Source organism: Apodemus sylvaticus, chromosome 8 (assembly GCF_947179515.1).
Source record: "Apodemus sylvaticus chromosome 8, mApoSyl1.1, whole genome shotgun sequence".
NCBI lineage: Eukaryota > Metazoa > Chordata > Mammalia > Rodentia > Muridae > Apodemus > Apodemus sylvaticus.
In genome coordinates, this window is record NC_067479.1 from 82,708,039 (window position 1) to 82,727,552 (window position 19,514).

The 19,514-nt window shown below is 37.3% G+C and overlaps 2 protein-coding genes across 2 annotated transcripts in view; one reads left to right on the forward strand and one right to left on the reverse strand.

Annotated features, from left to right (window-relative positions):
- Ero1a (endoplasmic reticulum oxidoreductase 1 alpha) overlaps positions 1–3,055 on the forward strand; it is a 40,504-nt gene extending 37,449 nt beyond the window's left edge. Inside the window, exon 16 of the mRNA XM_052191725.1 lies at positions 149–3,055. Coding sequence (XP_052047685.1) covers positions 149–209 — 61 coding nt within the window. The 3' untranslated portion in view covers positions 210–3,055. The remainder of the gene's footprint in view (positions 1–148) is intronic.
- A 448-nt stretch (positions 3,056–3,503) lies between these two features.
- Positions 3,504–19,514, reverse strand: part of Gpr137c (G protein-coupled receptor 137C) — a 74,687-nt gene continuing 58,676 nt past the window's right edge. The window contains exons 4-7 of the mRNA XM_052191732.1: positions 9,062–9,211; positions 7,623–7,748; positions 7,358–7,476; positions 3,504–6,320 (exon numbers count right to left, since the gene is read on the reverse strand). Of these exons, the coding sequence (XP_052047692.1) occupies positions 6,143–6,320; positions 7,358–7,476; positions 7,623–7,748; positions 9,062–9,211 (573 nt within the window). The 3' untranslated portion in view covers positions 3,504–6,142. The remainder of the gene's footprint in view (positions 6,321–7,357; positions 7,477–7,622; positions 7,749–9,061; positions 9,212–19,514) is intronic.

Here is a 19,514-nt window from a genome sequence, read left to right on the forward strand (position 1 = left end):
TGAAAACTATAGGATATAAGTAGATTTATGTACCTTTCAGTTTGTTGAAATAAACTATTTCAAAATTTTTATGTACCCTAAAAATGCAGAATGATTAACATAGAATTCATGAAAGACAGTTTTGATGTGAAATGTTTCTTGGTTACAGGATTTCTACAAGCGTGAGAGAGTTAGAGAACTTCAGGCACTTGTTACAGAATGTTCACTGAGGAGGACGGTTGGAACATGCCTGTTTCTGCACAGGGGAGTCCGAAGGGTGGAATCTCTCTGAGTACCATGGTTGCAATGACCGTCCCGAGCCAAACGTTTATATAAAGCTGCTTTTGTAAAAGGAGAGATACATTGTTTTAAGTAAATGACATTTTTAAAAATTGTTCATGTTTAATATTATTGTGAATAAAAGTAATATTTTGGTAATGTACAAATTTTAATACTAAGCAAAAGTAAGGTCATTGAATTCCCGTATGATAAAGCTAGGTAAATACTGCCTTAGGCTCTCAAACTAGAATTGTATTTAAGAAGGTGTAATAGAAACAAAGCTTAGGTCCTGTGGCAGTGAGGAGGCTCAGCGGTAAGCCGTGGTCATCAGCCCAGACACCAACGCTTTTTCATTTGCCTTGTTTGCAAAGAAGATATAGACTGCCCAGTTAGATTTAAATCTTAGATAAGCAACTAGTTTTCCTTTAAATGTTAAGTATGTTGTATTTTATTAGAGCCTATTTATACTACAAATTATTTGCTTGAAGTTCAAGTTGAACTGGGAGGCCTGTGTTTTCCTGGCAACCTTAAAATACACTGGTATGAAACATTCCTTTTAGAGTTAAATAGCTATTTTGATTGTGCTGTTTTGGTATGTAGGGAAGTAGAACAATTCAGAGGCACAGGAGATTTCTAAACATTGTAGAAAGATGAATAGATTATATATTTATTCTCATAATAGTTCCCCTAATAGAATTTTGGGGGAAATTTTATTTTTATATAATTTCTTATTTACATAAAGTTTCAAAAACAGTTCAAAAAACAAAAACAAAAAAACCATCCAAACCTGTTTTACACAGATTCATGGATTGTTCACAGGTGTTTCACTCATCCCACCTCGCAGTGGCGACTGAGCCCAGGGCCTTGTCATGCTGAGCCAGCCCTGCGTTCATGAGCTGTGTTCACAGGCCTTGTTTAAGCTCCCACATAGACCTATATAACCTGCTTTTATTTAAGGGTTTGAAAATCAGTCATGGGCATCATGATTTAACCCAAAATACTTCAGTGTGATGGTCAGCAATTTCCTAAACACCATTTTTTGTTTTTTGTTTTTTTTTTTTTAAAGAAAAATCCAAACCTTCCAAATCTGAGCTGAACTACTATAAGCCTTAAAATAAGGAAACATCCCACATCCCAGTCATCTGAAATTTGAATTTGGTTGCCTTCTTTGACCTGTGTAATCACAGGGTATACAAATCATGTTTTTTATGCATGAAACTCATTTTCTTTTCCTCCATAGAATGGAACTATAACTTAGACAGGCTTTTATTAGTGGATGCTCTTCACGGAGAGCAATATTTGAAGTGGCCTAAGCATTTACATCCCATGGCAATTATAAATGGTATGTACCTCAAAATTATGCCCCCTTGATGTCACACATAATGTCTTGAGCAGTTAGGACAGGTTGAGATATCACATACAAAAAAGCAAGACTTACATATATAATAGTTAGGAATGTCACTTTACACTGCTGTGTATTTTCTCTGTCCCTAAGACTTGGTCTAGTGCCAGGCATACAGTTAGTGTCTAATATTTGTTGATGGAAAGCGTATGTATTTAGTATACTTTAAGTGAATGGTGATGTATCTCATTTAACAATGTATTCTATTTCCCCTTTCCTCTCGCTTTTTCTTTTGGATCTCAAACGAAAGACCAGTTAGGTCAGTTTTCTTGGGGAAACTTAAGAGAACTAAATGATCACCACATACAAGCAAGCCCTTTTGAAACCCTCACTGCTTTCACTTGCTGTCTCCCACTTGATTGGCCATGTCCTCTGTCCCTCCAAGTGACAGCCAAAGTCCCAACTCTGCAGTTAATAAGTAGTTTACTTTTTAAGAAATCTTAACTTTTCCTGTACTTGACACATTTGACGATCCCTTCCCTAAAGTCCATATTCCTTTGTGTCCTTGTGTTTGGCTTGCTCCTGGGTATCTTTCTTCTGGTCTCTTCATTTAACCTAAATATCATTCCTCAGACTTTTCACTCTGAGTCACTGGACTGTGCTTTTGAGTAATTTCCGTGCAGTGATCTCATTTTAGCTTTTTAGTCTATCTGCTTGCTGTGCTCACTTGGCTACCTGTTGTCACTTCTGCATCTTCAAAGACTCAATCACCACAAACCTACTCTATGTTTGTGTTCCATACTTGGTGAATTTCAGAACCATTGCATTGTTCAAGGTTTTACAGTTCTCTCCTGTGTCTTCTACCTATTGATTAGGTTCTGCCGATTTTACTCCAACATTTCTGTCACTGTCTTTCAGTTTTTACTGTGCATAGTTACCCAGAGGATTACTTAAGTCTGTTTTCCCATCTCTGTTGGCTCACATTGTCAAACTGGGCTTTCTAGAAGCATTCAGTCTAATTTCTGCTGACAAGCTTATGAGCTTTTTGGTGAGAGTCTCTCCTTGCTATCCAAGACCCTCGTCTTATGTTTGCCACTCTGTTCTGATAAGAGTGTTAAAAAGGTTTTCAAAAGTCCAGAGTTGGTAGCCCTCCAAACCTCTGTAGACACTGCATTTGTATCGAGAGCCCTAGGTTTCTTTCTCATCTGGGAAATATGTGCATTCTTGAAATTCTGTGAAATTACCTGTCCCCTTTCTATGGTCACCACTGTAATTGCAACCTACCTCTATTGAATCACTTATTGTACTGTATATTTTATTTTTTAAAGTGTCCTTTACTAGAATGTGAGCTCCTTAGGGGCAGGAAAAGAAACTATTCATTTTGGCATCTCTATAGCATAATGTTTGACATATGATCATTTAATAAATGTTTGTTGAATAAATTGCTTCACATGACAGCTGTCCCTGAGTGTAGGTACCTTCACTGCCTCTGCTGCACACTGGTGATCAGGAGACTGGGGGTGTGTGGCAATAAAGATGAAAATAATTGAGAAATCTTTGGTCTTTGGTCAGTCACACATGGGCTCTACTTTGGGAAGAACCAATAACACAGGAGTTTCTTAACGGAAGGGTAGCTAGGATTGTAGACTAGACTTCAAAATTCTCAGGAGGGAGAGATTATAAATCATTTCATGAGGATTTTTCTTAGTTTAATGTTTGAATAAATGTCTGCCTCAAAATACTGCCATTAAGAGCATGGTGCTTTATTTCAAACTGGCTATAATGTGTTATGATCCGGATTTAATGCATTATTCACTAATTCATTTGTAATGGGATTTTTGAAAAAATTGAATGGCTTCCATTGAGGGACATTAAGAAAACACACCTTCAAATAAAAGCACTCTTTAACAGTAGCATTTTATTATAATTTAGTGAAACGAAGTACATTCATTGGACACAGCTATACTTTTGCAACCAGTTTGAAACTGACTGTATAGCTGAGAAATACTGTTAAACAATAAAAAGGCAATTACGAATAAAAAAAAGCCACTTTAGCTATAAATTACATTGTCCACAAAACTACAATCAGCTACAGTAAGTGGTAAGAATTTCAAAATTAATAGCAACCCGAGTGAAATAAAATGATAAATATTGCTAATCACTGTAGAATTATACACTTAAGCAATGAAATTTGATTTTCTGGTTTATGACTGAGGAAGGGCTGGAATTGTCATGTGCTTCAGTGCAGGTGGACAGGGAACTATAGCCCTTTGACTTGATAAACAGCTCCTTCTGAGACCAAACTTAAAGTGCCACTAGTGCTTCTGAAATTTTAAGCAAACACGGGGGCAGATTTCTTTGGTGATGTACTGTGAGATGTATATTAGACAAATGTTAAGAATTTAGGTACTTTATAGGCTAAGTGTGGTGGCACAAACCTTTAATCCTCCCATTCAGGAGGCAGAGACAGGAGAATCTCTGTGAATTCCAGACCAGCCTGGTATATATAGCAAGTTCCAGGACAGCCAGGGTTACATAGAGACACCCTGTTTCAAAAGAAAGAAAGAAAGAAAAAAAAAAGGACTTGAGTCAGTGATAAAATTAATGAATTAGCAAATCTCAAATTCAGTATAGTCAACCAGTGTGCTAAAAGAACTAAAACACTTTATCTGAAGTGTTTAAGTAATCTTTCTTTACTTTGTCAACCAGGAGGTTTGTATATAGAAGCTTGACTAGAAAAAAAAAATCTTGAATCCAGAGATTAACAAAGACAATAGAGTTAGATACCTAATATTGTCAAACAACTGGCATTCTGAGAAACTAAATAACTGAAACCCATGGTGGTAGATTATGTTGTTAGGTTGTCATCTTAGTACCAAGGCTAACTTCTGTACTATAAAAGTTTAACTGATTTGTCACAATAAGGACTTATAAACAAATGTCATGTATATTAATTATGCTTCTGATTGAATTTAAAATCTGTTGTTCATAAAAAGAAGAAAAGTATTTGGCTTTGTACCATTCAGAAGATGGAGAGGACTGACTGTTTTTAGAGATTCATATATACTTCTGTGAAGTGGCTGCATCAGTCATCAAAAAGCTGAAGGATATTTTAGGTATGAGTACAAAGTGGACAGTTTCTAGTCACAGTCGGCAGGAGAGGGCAGCTGTGTTCGTCTCAGTTCCAGAGCAGTTGCAGATCCTGTGTGAGGTCATGTTCACCCGTGTGACAGCCTCCTAAATGGCCTGTCCCCTCGGGATCTGAGGTATTCAGCATTTACTTTCCATGCAGACACAGGTAGAAAGTGCATTTTAAAATTTTGTGTTGTTTTGGCCTACTACTATGTGTGTGTTATGTTTGTGTGTCTGCGTGAACACAGGGAGCATTGCGTGCACAGGCACACAGCTTACAATATCATATTTAAGATAGTTTTAATGAGATCCTAAAATATCCCAATGTTGTTAACCATTTAACATTTCTTCTGTTTTCTTGTTAATCCCATGCTGGAATTGATTGGAATTAATTTAATTTGGTTTAGGCCATATACAAGGTATAAAACGAGAAAATAAAGGCGGGATTATAAAGTATTGCACTTTAGCTCACTGCAAAGTGTCTCATGATTTAATTTACCTGAGGACAGTCTTGACTCAGTAGGTAGGATGAGCTCCATCTCCTTTCAGATAAATTGAATACTTTTTGAAAAAATACTGTTTTAAACTTAGCACTTTTTTTTTCCCATGAAGAATCTCTAAATGCATCTGTAACCTTGTTTAGTCACAAGACATTCTACCGAAGTCCCCTATGCAAAGGTCACTATTGCTTCTGGAAGAGTCATGCTTAAACTGCTACTTAGTCACAGAATAGCCACTTGACCAATCCTCAAAGCCACATAGTCTCCACTGACTCCCTGTTCCTCTTAAAGAAACCCCTCTGGCTTTCCAAAGAACACTGCCAGCCAGCAGCACCGTGAAGGATTTCTACTATCACTTGTTTAAAATAATGGAGTAATTTCAACTGATATTCTTCAAAGCATGCTTTAAAAAACTGTCTTAAGTGTTACATATTTTTAGATTTTTTAAAAATAATAATGCATTTTTAAGCCTTAATTTTATACACTGATCACACTTTAAAGCTGTCACTGGTCAAGGTAAAGTACACCATCGGGTTTCTATGTTTTGATTTTTGTGGAAAACTGCCTCCTGATATAGTGTACAATAATATTCTGGTGTGAATACTCAAGTGTGGCTTTGGGGACTTTGGGGCAGAGTATTCTTTCCAAACATAGGTAAAAGTGCAAATATGCAAATGTGTGCTGGATGTTCCAAAGTTAGGAGGTTCTGAGGTCATCAAGTACCTTAATGTCTAATCTCTTCTCCAAGCTTCAGAGGTCAAAACATGGAGAACCATGAAACACAGCTATATTTCCAGACTTTTGTTAGTTGCAAGGGATGATGCAGTATTGATGCAGATGGTTTTAAAGATGTTGAATACACATATACATTCATAAAAGACAGTCTGAGACTTCAGCCGTGGGAAAGCCATCAGTTTTGTGGAGTTACGTATAAGCTATGGTGATTCCTCATATTTAAATTACTGCACGTGAAGAGCAAAGGAGCAGTGTCTGTCACAGGTCCGTTCAGTGGGGGTGTGGCCGTGTATGTGCTGCCACCACACCCAGTCATGGTGCCGTACCAGCCCAAAGTTTGCGAGTTCGATAAACTGTAACAACAAACGATAAGGCAAACAAGTCATAGGGCAGTGGTAAGAAGGTGCCACACCGCATTTATAAAAAACATTTCCAAAGAATTTCACAGCTCAGGAATATGTTAAAATGTGCAAAATAATACGACTTTCTACAAAGTTTAATGGCCTCTATCTTAGAATCTCTGATCTGTAACATGTATCACAAAAAACATATATGATTCTCAAAAGTGGCAGAATGTGCCTGCAATAGTCATGTCTTATAATTATGTACTGTGCTTGTCTACAGCACATCTGTATGAACATGTATTTCTTTAGTCCTAAGTACAAGCCATTAGGCAGGCTGAGTTATAATCGTTGCCTCGCAGATGAAAACAAGATTAAGCATCTTGTCCAGGTGAAGCAAGAATTACTGAAAATGAGCCAAGCTGAGAGAGAGTCCTGTTGGTGAATGATAAGGTTTCTCAATGGTTTTGGAAGTGGGGGGCACAGAAAGACTTTTTTGATCTGGAATTGCACTAGAAATATACAACCAGATACACAGTGCACAGCAATCCTTTCATGTCTGTCAACATGCCAAGAGTGCCTGTATGCTCTGACTCTGAACCAAGAAGGGGCCCTAAGATGATATAGTACCACTTTACTCCCAACATTTTTCAAGAAAGGGTAGTAAGCTGGCTTCAGGTCAGCTGACAGTCCTTTATAGAGCATGCCCTACCACACAGTTAAGATATAATGTGTTGCCGGGCGGTGGTGGCGCATGCCTTTGATCCCAGCACTTGGGAGGCAGAGGCAGGTGGATTTCTGAGTTCGAGGCCAGCCTGGTCTACAGAGTGAGTTCCAGGACAGCCAAGGGCTATACAGAGAAACACTGTCTCGAAAAAAAAACCAAATCCAAAAAAAAAAAAAAAATAGATATAATGCGTTAAGCTACAGTATTTCATCAGCGTATGTATTAATGTATACTGCCAAATCACCGGTTGAATGGGTGGGTTGAAGCTCAGGGTTGCTCCTGTTTGTCAACACTAATTCAGTAAGTGACCAGTTATATGTACCTTCCTTCCCGTGAGCTCCCCAGTCTTGGCAAGTCGTCATCACTGTCGTACCGTCTTGGATTGTCGAAAAAGAAAGCCCTGGAGCTGTAGCTGTGGCTGCTTATCATACCAGCGGGTGCCTGTGGATGCATTAAAGGCTGGGTGAAGGCAGAGACCCCAGTCTATGAGTTTTAACCCCAAACTTTGCTAAAAACAGCAACTTGGGATAAATATCTCATGCTTTAAAAAATGAGATTGAGCCTTGGAGGATATTATGATATCTTACCAGATTCTGGTTTAATCTCTGTGCCCGGAAAAATAGTACCACTGACCATGCTGGTACATGCTCCCACAGAAAGAGGACCATTCCAAAGACAATGTAGTCTCCTCCATTTCCATCTTCTCCCCGAGCCTGCCCATAGAGCACAGATTTTCACATTGGCTTTATATTATTTATATTATGAGCAGTCACATACATCAAGTATAAAAACAAATGCACTGAACTTTTCTGTATTTTGTGATTTCTCATGTAATGATTATTTTTCCCTCTAGGATCATAATACTTTTATTTTTTATTACTGCAAGACAAACTTTTTAATGCATTAGCTTAGAAAAAAATTTCAGTCTTCCGGATAATGCAGAATGATATAATTTGAGACACCAGAGTCTGAAGAGTGTTAGTTTTAAGGAATTATTGTTCCAACTGCCCCAAGGACACAGAAGCACTATGAGTTAGGCCTGTGACAAATGAGACATGCTAAGTAAATATTCACAGCTGATTTTTTTTGTTTTTTGTTTTTTGTTTTTTTGTTTTTTGTTTTTTGTTTTTTTTTGAGACAGGGTTTCTCTGTGTAGCCCTGGCTGTCCCGGAACTCACTCTGTAGACCAGGCTGGTCTCAAACTCAGAAATCTGCCTGCCTCTGCCTCCCAAGTACTGGGATTACAGGTGTGTGCCACCACCGCCTGGCCACAGCTGATTTTTAAAATCCACTATGGGACTACTCTATACGCTGACTTTGTTTCTATTCCGCCAGATGCTGGGAAAAGGGAAACAGGAAAAGATGTAAGGAGAATCTGCCACATGCAATGACGTGACAAGTCCATCTCCTTAGTGAATGAATGAAATAGCCTCCTAAACTGTCTTAGGTTCAGTGCCAAGTAAAACTAATACAAAGGCAGAACATTAAATTGTCAAACTGTACATTTAGGAAGGATGGAACATGCTCAGAGGGTAAATGTGTACAGCTGTAATGCTGTGAATAAACATGCAGACATGCAAAGAGCTACTAAGGCTCTTCACTGTGCAAGGCTGATGAAAACACATTTTAAAGAAAGTAATTATTTATATATATAAAACTGAACAAAGTATTAAGATTTTATTTAGTTCTTTCATCCTTATAGTACATTAGCTATATTTTCACTGGCTACTGCCAGACAATTACCTAAAGATATTAAAATATCATCTTAAAAGTTAATAACTAGGTTCATGAGAAAAATGTTTCTAGCATTATTATTTTTAAAAAGTTCTTTCTTTGATAAAACTTTCTGAAGGGTGATTTCAAGGTGTTACATGCAAATGAGAAAATTTAAACAGTTTTACACAAGGTTATTGAAAGCCGAGATTGTATACAAACATGTCTAAGTCAAACACTAATTGTCCTTGCTAAGATGACTTAGTTATCAACTGTATTAACTGTAGACTGGTAATATGTGTCAGGCACTTACCTTATCCGAAAGATTATCCCAGCCATAATTAAATGGACTCTCTAAGGTATCCTGTGATATGGTGAGCACTACCAGATTATAACAAGCTCTGGAAGAGTAGAGAAGAATGACCACAGAGCCCACGATGACAGTCTGGCACAGAGACATACCCTACAGGAAGGAGAGCACAGCCGTGATTTCAGCATGTTTCCCACAGTGAGTCAGCTCTTCATCCGCATACAGCACCGCCACCTCTTGCAAAGTCCCCTAGGAAGAGGGGTGGGCGCCTGCTCAGGCAACCTCTTGATTATCCGGCCTGTGACTCCTGTGGCTAGAATGACCTGCTGTGTTTAATGTGTGTAAGTGCTTTGCCCACTTGCTAAATGGCAGCTGGAAGATTTTGTTTTTACCAAAGTTGCCTTATGCTTGTGGCATATATGAGTAGACAAACTGGCCTAAGTTCTGAGCCATATTTGATTCTAGCCAGTGTAGTCTAATCAGAGTGGAAGGGGAAATGGAAACACTTGCCTGTTTGAATACACTTTTTTTTCCTGATACAAAGCAGGAACAAAAATTCAGATCCTTGCATATTTATTCCATTTTATTAAGAAATGGATGATAGTGCTTTGAGTGATATCATGCTGCTGACAAAATAAACCAGGTACTTGACCGAACTTTCAAATGTCTGAACTATGGCTTTTACCATTTCTCCAGCAACAGAAAGTCCTATATATAACTTGCTGGTTTTCAACTGTATTGGGTACAAGGAAGGGAATTATGATACAGTTTGCGAGGCCTCTCAATCTGGTGTCTTCTTTTGAAAATAATTGTTTTCCTCTGTTATCCAACATATTTTTCATGTGAGTTAAAAACATTATCCTAAGAGGTGATACCATTGTCAAAAATATTGATCCATTTCAAGTAAACACTCAATATGATAATTTGAAAGTCGTGTTCAATTGTCACTAGCTTAAGAAACACAGCACTTAGCACACAAGGTCCAGGGTTAGTAAATGACCTATAAGCCATGGGGGAGTGCTCCCATGGGAGTACTGTCCTCTGACATTTATGATAATCAAGAAGAAAAAACAGTTTATAATTATTTGGCCAGAATTTTATTTTATTCTATTTTATATAATAACATTTTGGTAGCCTGTTTCTTGATTATTGTCATTTGGAGTCACGAAACTCACTCTGCTGGGAGGGTTCTTTATGCTGTTTGTTCTGGTTCATGATCATAAGTATTGATGGACATCTCTCTAGAATAAGGACTTAGAGCAAAGCATGACACCTATTCATATGGCCCTAGTAATGTGGCACTGTTCTGTGGATTAGAAACAGAATTAACCTGATGTAGGATTGTTTGCTCTTCTGAATCCCAACTCCATGGAAAATGAGAAGACTCCTCACATGGATGGGGCTGCAAGTCCAGCCTCTCTCACTCTCTCAGCACTCCTGCTCCCTGAGCAGAGCCCTGCCTGACTTCTCTGAGTCAATTACCCAACTCTGTGGCATTAGGACACATTTTATTACATTAAATATTTCATCTCATAAGAACTGGTAATTTCATTTGGATTTGAGCTTAGTACAAGGAGACAAGGATGGATCAATATGCAAGGATGGATCTTGCATTCTGACCTCCAGTTGAACCAGCACCATTTGTTTGAAAAGGCTATCTTTTTTCCATTGGATGTTTTTAGCCCCTTTGTCGAGGATCGAGTGGCCATAGGTGTGTGGGTTCATTTCTGGATCTTCAATCCTGTTCCATTGATCTGCCTGCCTGTCACTGTACCAATACCATGCAGTTTTTAACATTATTGCTCTGTAGTATTGCTTGAGGTCAGGGATACTGATTCCCCCAGAATTTCTTTTGTTGCTGAGAATAGTTTTAGCTATCCGGGGTTTTTTGTTATTCCAGATGAATTTGATAATTGCTCTTTCTAACTCTGTGAAGAATTGAGTTGGGATTTTGATGGGTATTGCATTGAATCTGTATATTGCTTTTGGCAAAATGGCCATTTTAACTATATTGATCCTGCCGATCCATGAGCATGGGAGGTTTTCCCACTTTTTGAGGTCTTCTTCCATTTCCTTCTTCAGAGTCTTGAAGTTCTTGTCATACAGATCTTTTACATGTTTGGTAAGAGTCACTCCAAGTTACTTTATACTGTTTGTGGCTATTGCGAAGGGGGTCATTTCCCTAATTTCTTTCTCCTCCTGCTTATCCTTTGAGTATAGGAAGGCTACCGATTTGCTTGAGTTGATTTTATAACCTGCCACTTTGCTGAAGTTGTTTATCAGCTGTAGGAGTTCTCTAGTGGAGTTTTTTTGGGTCACTTAGGTAGACTATCATGTCATCTGCAAATAAAGATAGTTTGAATTCTTCCTTTCCAATTTGTATCCCTTTGACCTCCTTATGTTGTCTAATTGCCTGAGCTAGTACCTCAAGTACAATATTGAAAAGATAAGGAGAAAGGGGGCAGCCCTGTCTAGTCCCTGATTTTAGTGGGATTGCTTCAAGTTTCTCTCCATTTAGTTTGATGCTGGCTACCGGTTTGCTGTATATTGCTTTAACGATGTTTAGGTATGGGCCTTGAATTCCTGTTCTTTCCAAGACTTTAAGCATGAAAGGATGCTGAATTTTGTCAAATGCTTTTTCAGCATCCAATGAAATGACCATGTGGTTTTTTTCTTTGAGTTTGTTTATGTAGTGGATTGCATTGATGGATTTCCTTATATTGAACCAACCCTGCATCCCTGTGATAAAGCCTACTTAATCATGGTGGATGATCATTTTGATGTGTTCTTGGATTCGGTTGGCAAGAATTTTATTGAGCATTTTTGCATTGATGTTCATAAGGGAAATTGGTCTGAAGTTCTCTTTCTTTGTTGGATCTTTGTGTGGTTTTGGTATCAGCGTAATTGTGGCTTCGTAGAAGGAATTGGGTAGTGTTCCTTCTGTTTCTATTTTGTGGAATAGTTTGAAGAGTATTGGTGTTAGGTCTTCTTTGAAGGTCTGATAGAATTCCGCTCTGAAACCATGGATCAAGGACCTCCACATAAAGCCAGACACTCTGAAACTAATAGAAAAGAAACTGGGGAAGACCCTTGAGGACATTGGTACAGGGAGAAAGTTTCTGAACAGAACACCAATAGCGTATGCTCTAAGATCAAGAATTGACAAATGGGACCTCATAAAATTACAAAGTTTCTGTAAGGCAAAGGACACCATCAAAAGGACAAATCGGCAACCAACAAATTGGGAAAAGATCTTCACCAATCCTACATCAGATAGAGGGCTAATATCCAATATATATATAAAGAACTCAAGAAGTTAGACTCCAGAAAACCAAACAACCCTATTTAAAAATGAGGTACAGAGTTAAACAAAGAATTCTCATCTGAAGAACTTTGGATGGCAGAGAAGCATCTTAAAAAATGCTCAGCTTCATTAGTCATTAGGGAAATGCAAATCAAAACAACCCTAAGATTTCATCTTACACCAGTCAGAATGGCTAAGATTAAAAATTCAGGAGACAGCAGGTGTTGGAGAGGATGTGGAGAAAGAGGAACACTCCTCTACTGCTGGTCGGGTTGCAAATTGGTACAACCACTCTGGAAATCAGTCTGGCGGTTCCTCCGAAAACTGGGCACCTCACTTCCAGAAGATCCTGCTATACCACTCCTGGGCATATACCCAGAAGACTCCCCACCATGTAATAAGGATACATGTTCTACTATGTTCATAGCAGCCCTATTTATAATTGCCAGAAGCTGGAAAGAACCTAGGTATCCCTCAACAGAAGAGTGGATGCAAAAAATGTGGTATATATCTACACAATGGAGTACTATTCAGCCATTAGAAACAATGAATTCATGAAATTCTTAGGCAAATGGATGGAGCTGGAGAACATCATACTAAGTGAGGTAACCCAGACTCAAAAGATGAATCATGGTATGCACTCACTAATAAGTGGATATTAACCTAGAAAACTGGAATACCCAAAACATAATCGACACATCAAACAAGGTACAAGAACGGAGGAGTGGCCCCTTCTTCTGGAAAGACTCAGTGAAGCAGTATAGGGGAAAACCAGGACGGGGAAGTGGGAAGGGGTGGGTGGGAGGACAGGGGGAGAGAAGGGGGCTTATGGGACTTTCGGGGAGTGGGGGGCTAGAAAAGGGGAAATCATTTGAAATGTAAATAAAAAATATATCGAATAAAAAAATAAATAAAACAAACAAACAAAAAAGAACTGGTAATTTCAAATACTAGAGCTTATGTCTCAATATTATGCTCCATTAAAGGAAAGTTTAAATTCACCTTTCCAAAAAAAAAAAAAAAAAAAAAAAAAAGCAGAAGAGAATGATTTCAATTAAGGTGGGGAAAAAAACCACTGTTATCTGAAGTGCAGAATCCAGGGATCCAGCTAGGATGCTAATGCTAACACTTACTCCCTTGTTGGATTATCTCATTTTTCTTCTTTGATCTTAGTGGAAGAACAAAGGTCCACATTTGGAGTATTAAGTCAGCCTTCCGACAGCCTTCTGGACCCTGCTACAAATGACCAGAAGATAATACTATCTCTTTAAAGCTGAAGACCTATCAATATTATCTCTTACATTTTTATGTTCTGAGTTACTCTTTGTACATGTTTATTAACTTATTGAGTATGTTAAAAAAAGCTATCTCAAACTTTCAAAATTGTAATGAAGACTATTTTTAAAAATAAAATTTGGAATATCTGAAGAGTTTGTATAATTTAAATACATGCCGTATTTCCAAGAAGCACATATAATGTATAAAATTCCTATTATAATTAGGGCAATTAAATAAAACTTCTATTTTGTTTTTTCAAAGTTTTATCAAGAGTTCAAATATTCCGTAACACCAATACTACCTATCGTATTGAAAAATTCAACTGTACACCTGCAGTCACTCTATTCATGATTCTTTTGTCTACAGACAAATGTCTGATTATAGCATGCTCTCAAATTTACATACTGACATGTTTGTTAACTTCTTTTATTTTCACTTTATATTTAATTATGGTAACTACATTAAATTTTATTTGTATTGTTGGTTTAAGTGTATTGATTTCAGGATAGATAACAGTTATTAAAATACTTATTACTAGGACCAGTGAGGTGGTGCACCAGATAAATGTGCCTGTAACCAATTGTGAAGCCCTAAGTTTGATACACAGGACCCTATGTTATAGATGAAAAGAACTTGTCCTCTGTCTTCCATATGTGTGCATGCATGTGCACATGAACACACCGAATAAATAAATATTAAAAATTTTAAAAAGAGTTTTTCATAACAGGCTGGACTGGTTCTGGCAGAACTGGGAATCATTATTGTAACTGACTTCTTCATAGGAACAAAGCATATTAGAGGCATCTGAAAGAAAAAGAACTAAAAATAAAAGATACTTAGAAAGATGTTGGCAGTAGAGTTTATTCTTTGAATCAACCCAGTACAATTATAACAAAGTGTTTATTTCATAATACATGAAAAATTAAGTTTGAAAAACTTAAAAATTAAAATCTTCAGTAATGTACATTTTAACTTTTCTGACTCCCTCAACTTAATAAAAACATTAACCTAGAGTCAATCCAGAGTTTAAAAATATTATAAGAAATCGTCTCACTATGATTCCTGACTGTTCTTGAACTCTGTGAGCTCCAGTAAAATTCTTTCTTAGTCTCCTGAATAGCTGGAACTACCCTGGGACCAAATACTCTGTTAAGATTAGACTTTAAAAGAGCCATATAATTGAGAATCATGTTAAGTATGAATAAAAAAGTATGCTGTACGAATTATCTAAATCAGTCACCAAAGTACAGGGTCACACTTGCATATGCATGTGTGTATACGTGGGTACATACATCCCCCAGAGAAAGAAAGAGAGAGAGAGGGAGAGGGAGAGAATTTTGTAAAATAAAATGTTTGAATAAAATGAGTTAACTCACCTTAAACATAAAAATAGTTTAAGGTTTTTAAGGGGGAAATGGGCAAAGAATCAATAACAATGAAGTAATGCATAAAAACAACTTACAGACAAGTTAATTATATAAAACAATGGAAGTATAACAGTGATTTAAAAAACAAATGGGAGCTACAAAGCACAGGATTAGGAAATGGAAAAAGGGTGCAACCACTGTACTTTGTACACTGACCTTGTACTTTGGTGACTGATTTAGATAGTTCGTACAGCATTCTTTTTCATTCATACTTGGCAAAGTTCTGCCAAGATGTCGGCCATCATCATCGATGCAGAGCTCCCACACAGCCAGTCATCCCGACATAGAAATATTACCATTTCTGTTTTGCCAACTCAGTTCTGCCTCTTCTAGAGGTTCATGTAAGCAGAATCAAAGAACATGGACTTGTTTGCAGGTTTTTAGCTGATGAGTCTCTGTGTCCCCAGTGCTTGCCTCTCGTCAATACTGAAGGCGACCAAGTCTTCACAGTTTGCTATGGCTTTTCTTAAGTTCCTGAAAGGCCCACTTTCTGGAAAATTCCAGGCAAACCGGAGTAGTTAATTATATTAACTCCACTGTACAATTACATCAATTTGTTTATGTGACAGCTTGTTCGTTTGTCTTCCTCTTAACAGGCAGGTTCTGTGAACACCCATAAAATTTTTTGTAGATATACGCTTTCACTTTTTTGGGGCAGATACCTGGGGGTGGTATTTCTGAGTTGTGTAGTAGCAGAGGTTCAGCTACTTTCAGAAATGATGTCTTCTTTCAGCATGGATGTGTAATTTTTCACTTCCATCCAAGTCTGAGTTCCAGTGGCTTCATGTAGTTGTCCTGTCCTAGATCCCACTTAAGTTGGCAAACTTTTTACTCCTAGGTTTGCTGGTAGATGTGTAGTGATGTCTTCATTGAATCTGACTCTCCATGATTACTAATGATACTGGGATTTTTGGCCCTTTAAACATTCTGTCAACAATCTATTCAAATCTTTTAACACCTTCCAACTTAGGATGTCTTTAAAAAGTAACTAGATTATAGATTTTTATATATGCTGGACACTAGTTCCTTGTTAGATATGTGCATTTTAAGTATGTTTGAAGCCTGTGGTTGTATTTTCTTACTCTTGCCTTTTGATTATGTTTTTAAGTTTAATTAAATCTAATTTATTGACTTGATTTTTCTTGGTTGTTACTTTCTATGACTTATATAATCTTTGTCTGACCTAACTTGTATGGTTCTTCTTTGTTTTCTTTTAGAAGATTTTGACCTTTTTCCATTTTGAATATATATATATATATATATATATATATATATATATATACACACATATATGTATATATATATATATGCATGTATACTATATTTGCATATACATATATAGATAGATAAATGAATGATGGATCTAGGATGCTCTACTGTATTCCATATGCATATCCAATTCTCTGTTTCTACTGGTTAAAAATAATTCAGTTCTATTTGGATTGTTTTTAGCATATTTATCAGAATTCAGAACATGAGTATGAACTGATGTCTAAGTTCTTATCCTGTTGTTCTGATCTATTTGCCTATTCTTATTTTTAAAAGTACTGTATTATAATAAACTCACAATTAAAATCTTCACACCTCTAGATTAAGCAGGCACTCAAATGAACACTTGCCCAGTCCTTAACTGCATGTATCTCAGTGAACTTCTAGACCATTAGAACTGTTATTCTGAAGGCATGCAGCTTCAGTTAGAGTGTTAATGTTCACTATCACTTACATGTTGACAGAGTTGAAAGCGAAAACAACAATTACCTTTTATTCTCGTTCACATCTCTTGTGTGCTTCATTTGCATCCCATCTGCATCCCTTTCTTGGTCTGTTGTCTTTCTTTTTTAAAATATTTACTTATTTACTTATATGAGTACACTGTAGCTGTCTGCAGACACACCTGTAGGTGGCACTGGATTCCACTAAAAATGGTTGTGAGCCACCATGTGGTTGCTGGGAATTGAACTCAGGACCTCTGGAAGAACAGTCAGTGTTCTTAACTCTGAGCTATCTCTCCAGCCCTCTTGGTCTTATGTCATACTGTATCCATACTTAGAGCTCTCTGCAAATAAATACACTTAAGTTATAGGCTAGGATCTGCATTATGAGGGACAACATACAGCTTCTTTTTGAGTCTGTGTGCCCTTACTCATTAATATTATATTTTCTAAGTAGATCTACTTTCTTATAAATTTCATTTTTTACAGCCAAATAATATTCCATTTTCTGAATAAACCAGTTTCATGATCACATTTTATATGCTGATGGACATTTAGATCGGTTCCATTTCCTTGCTAAAATATGTTTATTTCAACACCAATAAACATGAGTGTGGAATAGAGTTCTCTGGGTGTATGCTCAGGAGTAGAATTAGTTGGGCTATGTGGAGTTACTTCTGGGCATTAGCCCCCTATTTGAAGGATTGCTGGTGGAAAATTTCACCCATTCTCTGGGCTGCTGTATGTGCTGTTGATAGTTTCCTTTGCTGTGAAGAAACTTTCAAATTTCAGTTGTTGACACCTGTGCCTTCATCCATGTTCAGGATGCCCTTCTCTACCACAGTGTCTGAAAAGCAGTCCCTGTTTCTCCTGATAGTTTTATCATCTCAGATTTTAAATCATCTTCTTGACAAGACTGAATCTGTATTCATTCTTCTGTGGATGCACATGCAGTTTTGCCAGGACCATTTATTGAATGGGTTATCTCTTCCAATGTATGTTATTGTCTTATTTGTCAAAAGTTAGATGGCCACAGCTTTGTTATTCTATTTCCATGTTGTCAATTCTGTTCTGTTGGTCTACTGGTCTATTCTTAGGCCAGTAGTACATTCTTAATTACTGTAGCTTTTTGAATAAGTTTCACAGCCATAAATCATAAATCTCTTTCCTTTTTGGTGTTACTTTCTACACCATTAAATACAGTATCCATTAGCTACACATGAGTATTTAAGTTTGCATGAATGGTCCTGTCTTCACCATATGGTCATGAACTATAATGAACATTACAACTACAGAAAAACTTTCACTGCTCTCCCAATTTTTAGACTATTTTAAGCATTTTGAGTTCTTTGCTTTTTCACACATATTTTGAGATCAAATTAATTAAAAATATGATAATCCCAGAAGGCCTGCTCCAACCTTGGACACTCAAGTAAAATCCCTCTTACCCCACTCGATCCCAGCAAGCCCAGCAGCTTTGAGCTCTGCCCTGACCTATTGGAGCTCCATCTTCCTTCAGGTACACATGTCCACCTGCAATCTCTGATCAGCACACTGCTCCCACCCACAGCTCTGCCTGCCTCCGGGAGGCCTGCTCTAACTCGGGACACCCAGGGACTACCAGGCCAGCAAACACTGGAGACAATAAGATGGCATAAGGCAAGCACAAGAAGCCAGTGCAATATGCTACCGTCAGAACCCAGCTCTAGCTATCCCAATACATCAAGCGCTAGATGTCCCAGTAATCCTAAAGAATAAAACTCTGACCTTAAATCTCATCTCATGAAGATGACAGAGTCCTTTAAAGAGGATAAAAATAAAGCTCTTAAAGAAATACAGAATAACACAATAAAACAGGTGAAGGAAATGAACAAAATGGTCCAAGACCTAAACATGGAAAAAGAAGCAATAAAGAAAATACAAATGGAGGTAACCCTGGAGATGGAAAATCTAGGAAAGAGAATAGGAACGAGAAAATAAAATATTTACCAAGGAAATGGAGCCAATCTAAATGTCCATCTGCAAGCATCACCAACTGAATATAAGAGATGGAAGAGAGAATCTCAAGCATTAAAGATACCAGAGAAGAAATTGATACATCAGTCAAAAATGCCAAATGTAAAAATGTTCCTAACTCAAAACATCTAGGAAATCTGAGATACCATGAAAAGACCAAACATAAGAATAATAGGAATAGAAGAGGGTGAAGATTCCCAGTCCTAAGGGGCCAGAAAATATCTTCAATGAAAATCATAAAAGAAAACTTCTCTAACCTAAAGAAATGGCTATAAATGCACAAGAAGTTTACAGAACACCAAATAGAAAGAATCAGAAAAGAAAATCCTCCTACCACATAATAATCATATCACCATATGTACAGAATAAAGAAAGAATATTAAAAGAGGCAAGGGAAAAAGTCCAAGTAAAATATAAAGGCAGACCTATCAGAACTATACCTGACTTCTCAACAAGGACTCTAAGATCCTGGACAGATGTCTTGTAGACCCTAAGAGACTACAGATGCCAGCTCAGACTCCTATACCCACCAAAACTCTCAAATCACCATAGATGGACAAACCAAGATATTCCACAACAAAACCAAATTTAATAACATCCTTCTACTAATCCAGTCCTACAGAGGATACCTCAAGGAAAAATCCAAGACAAGGATGGTAACTACACTCAAGAAAACGTGAAAAATTGATCATCTCACAGCAAAACCAAAAGAAGAGAAC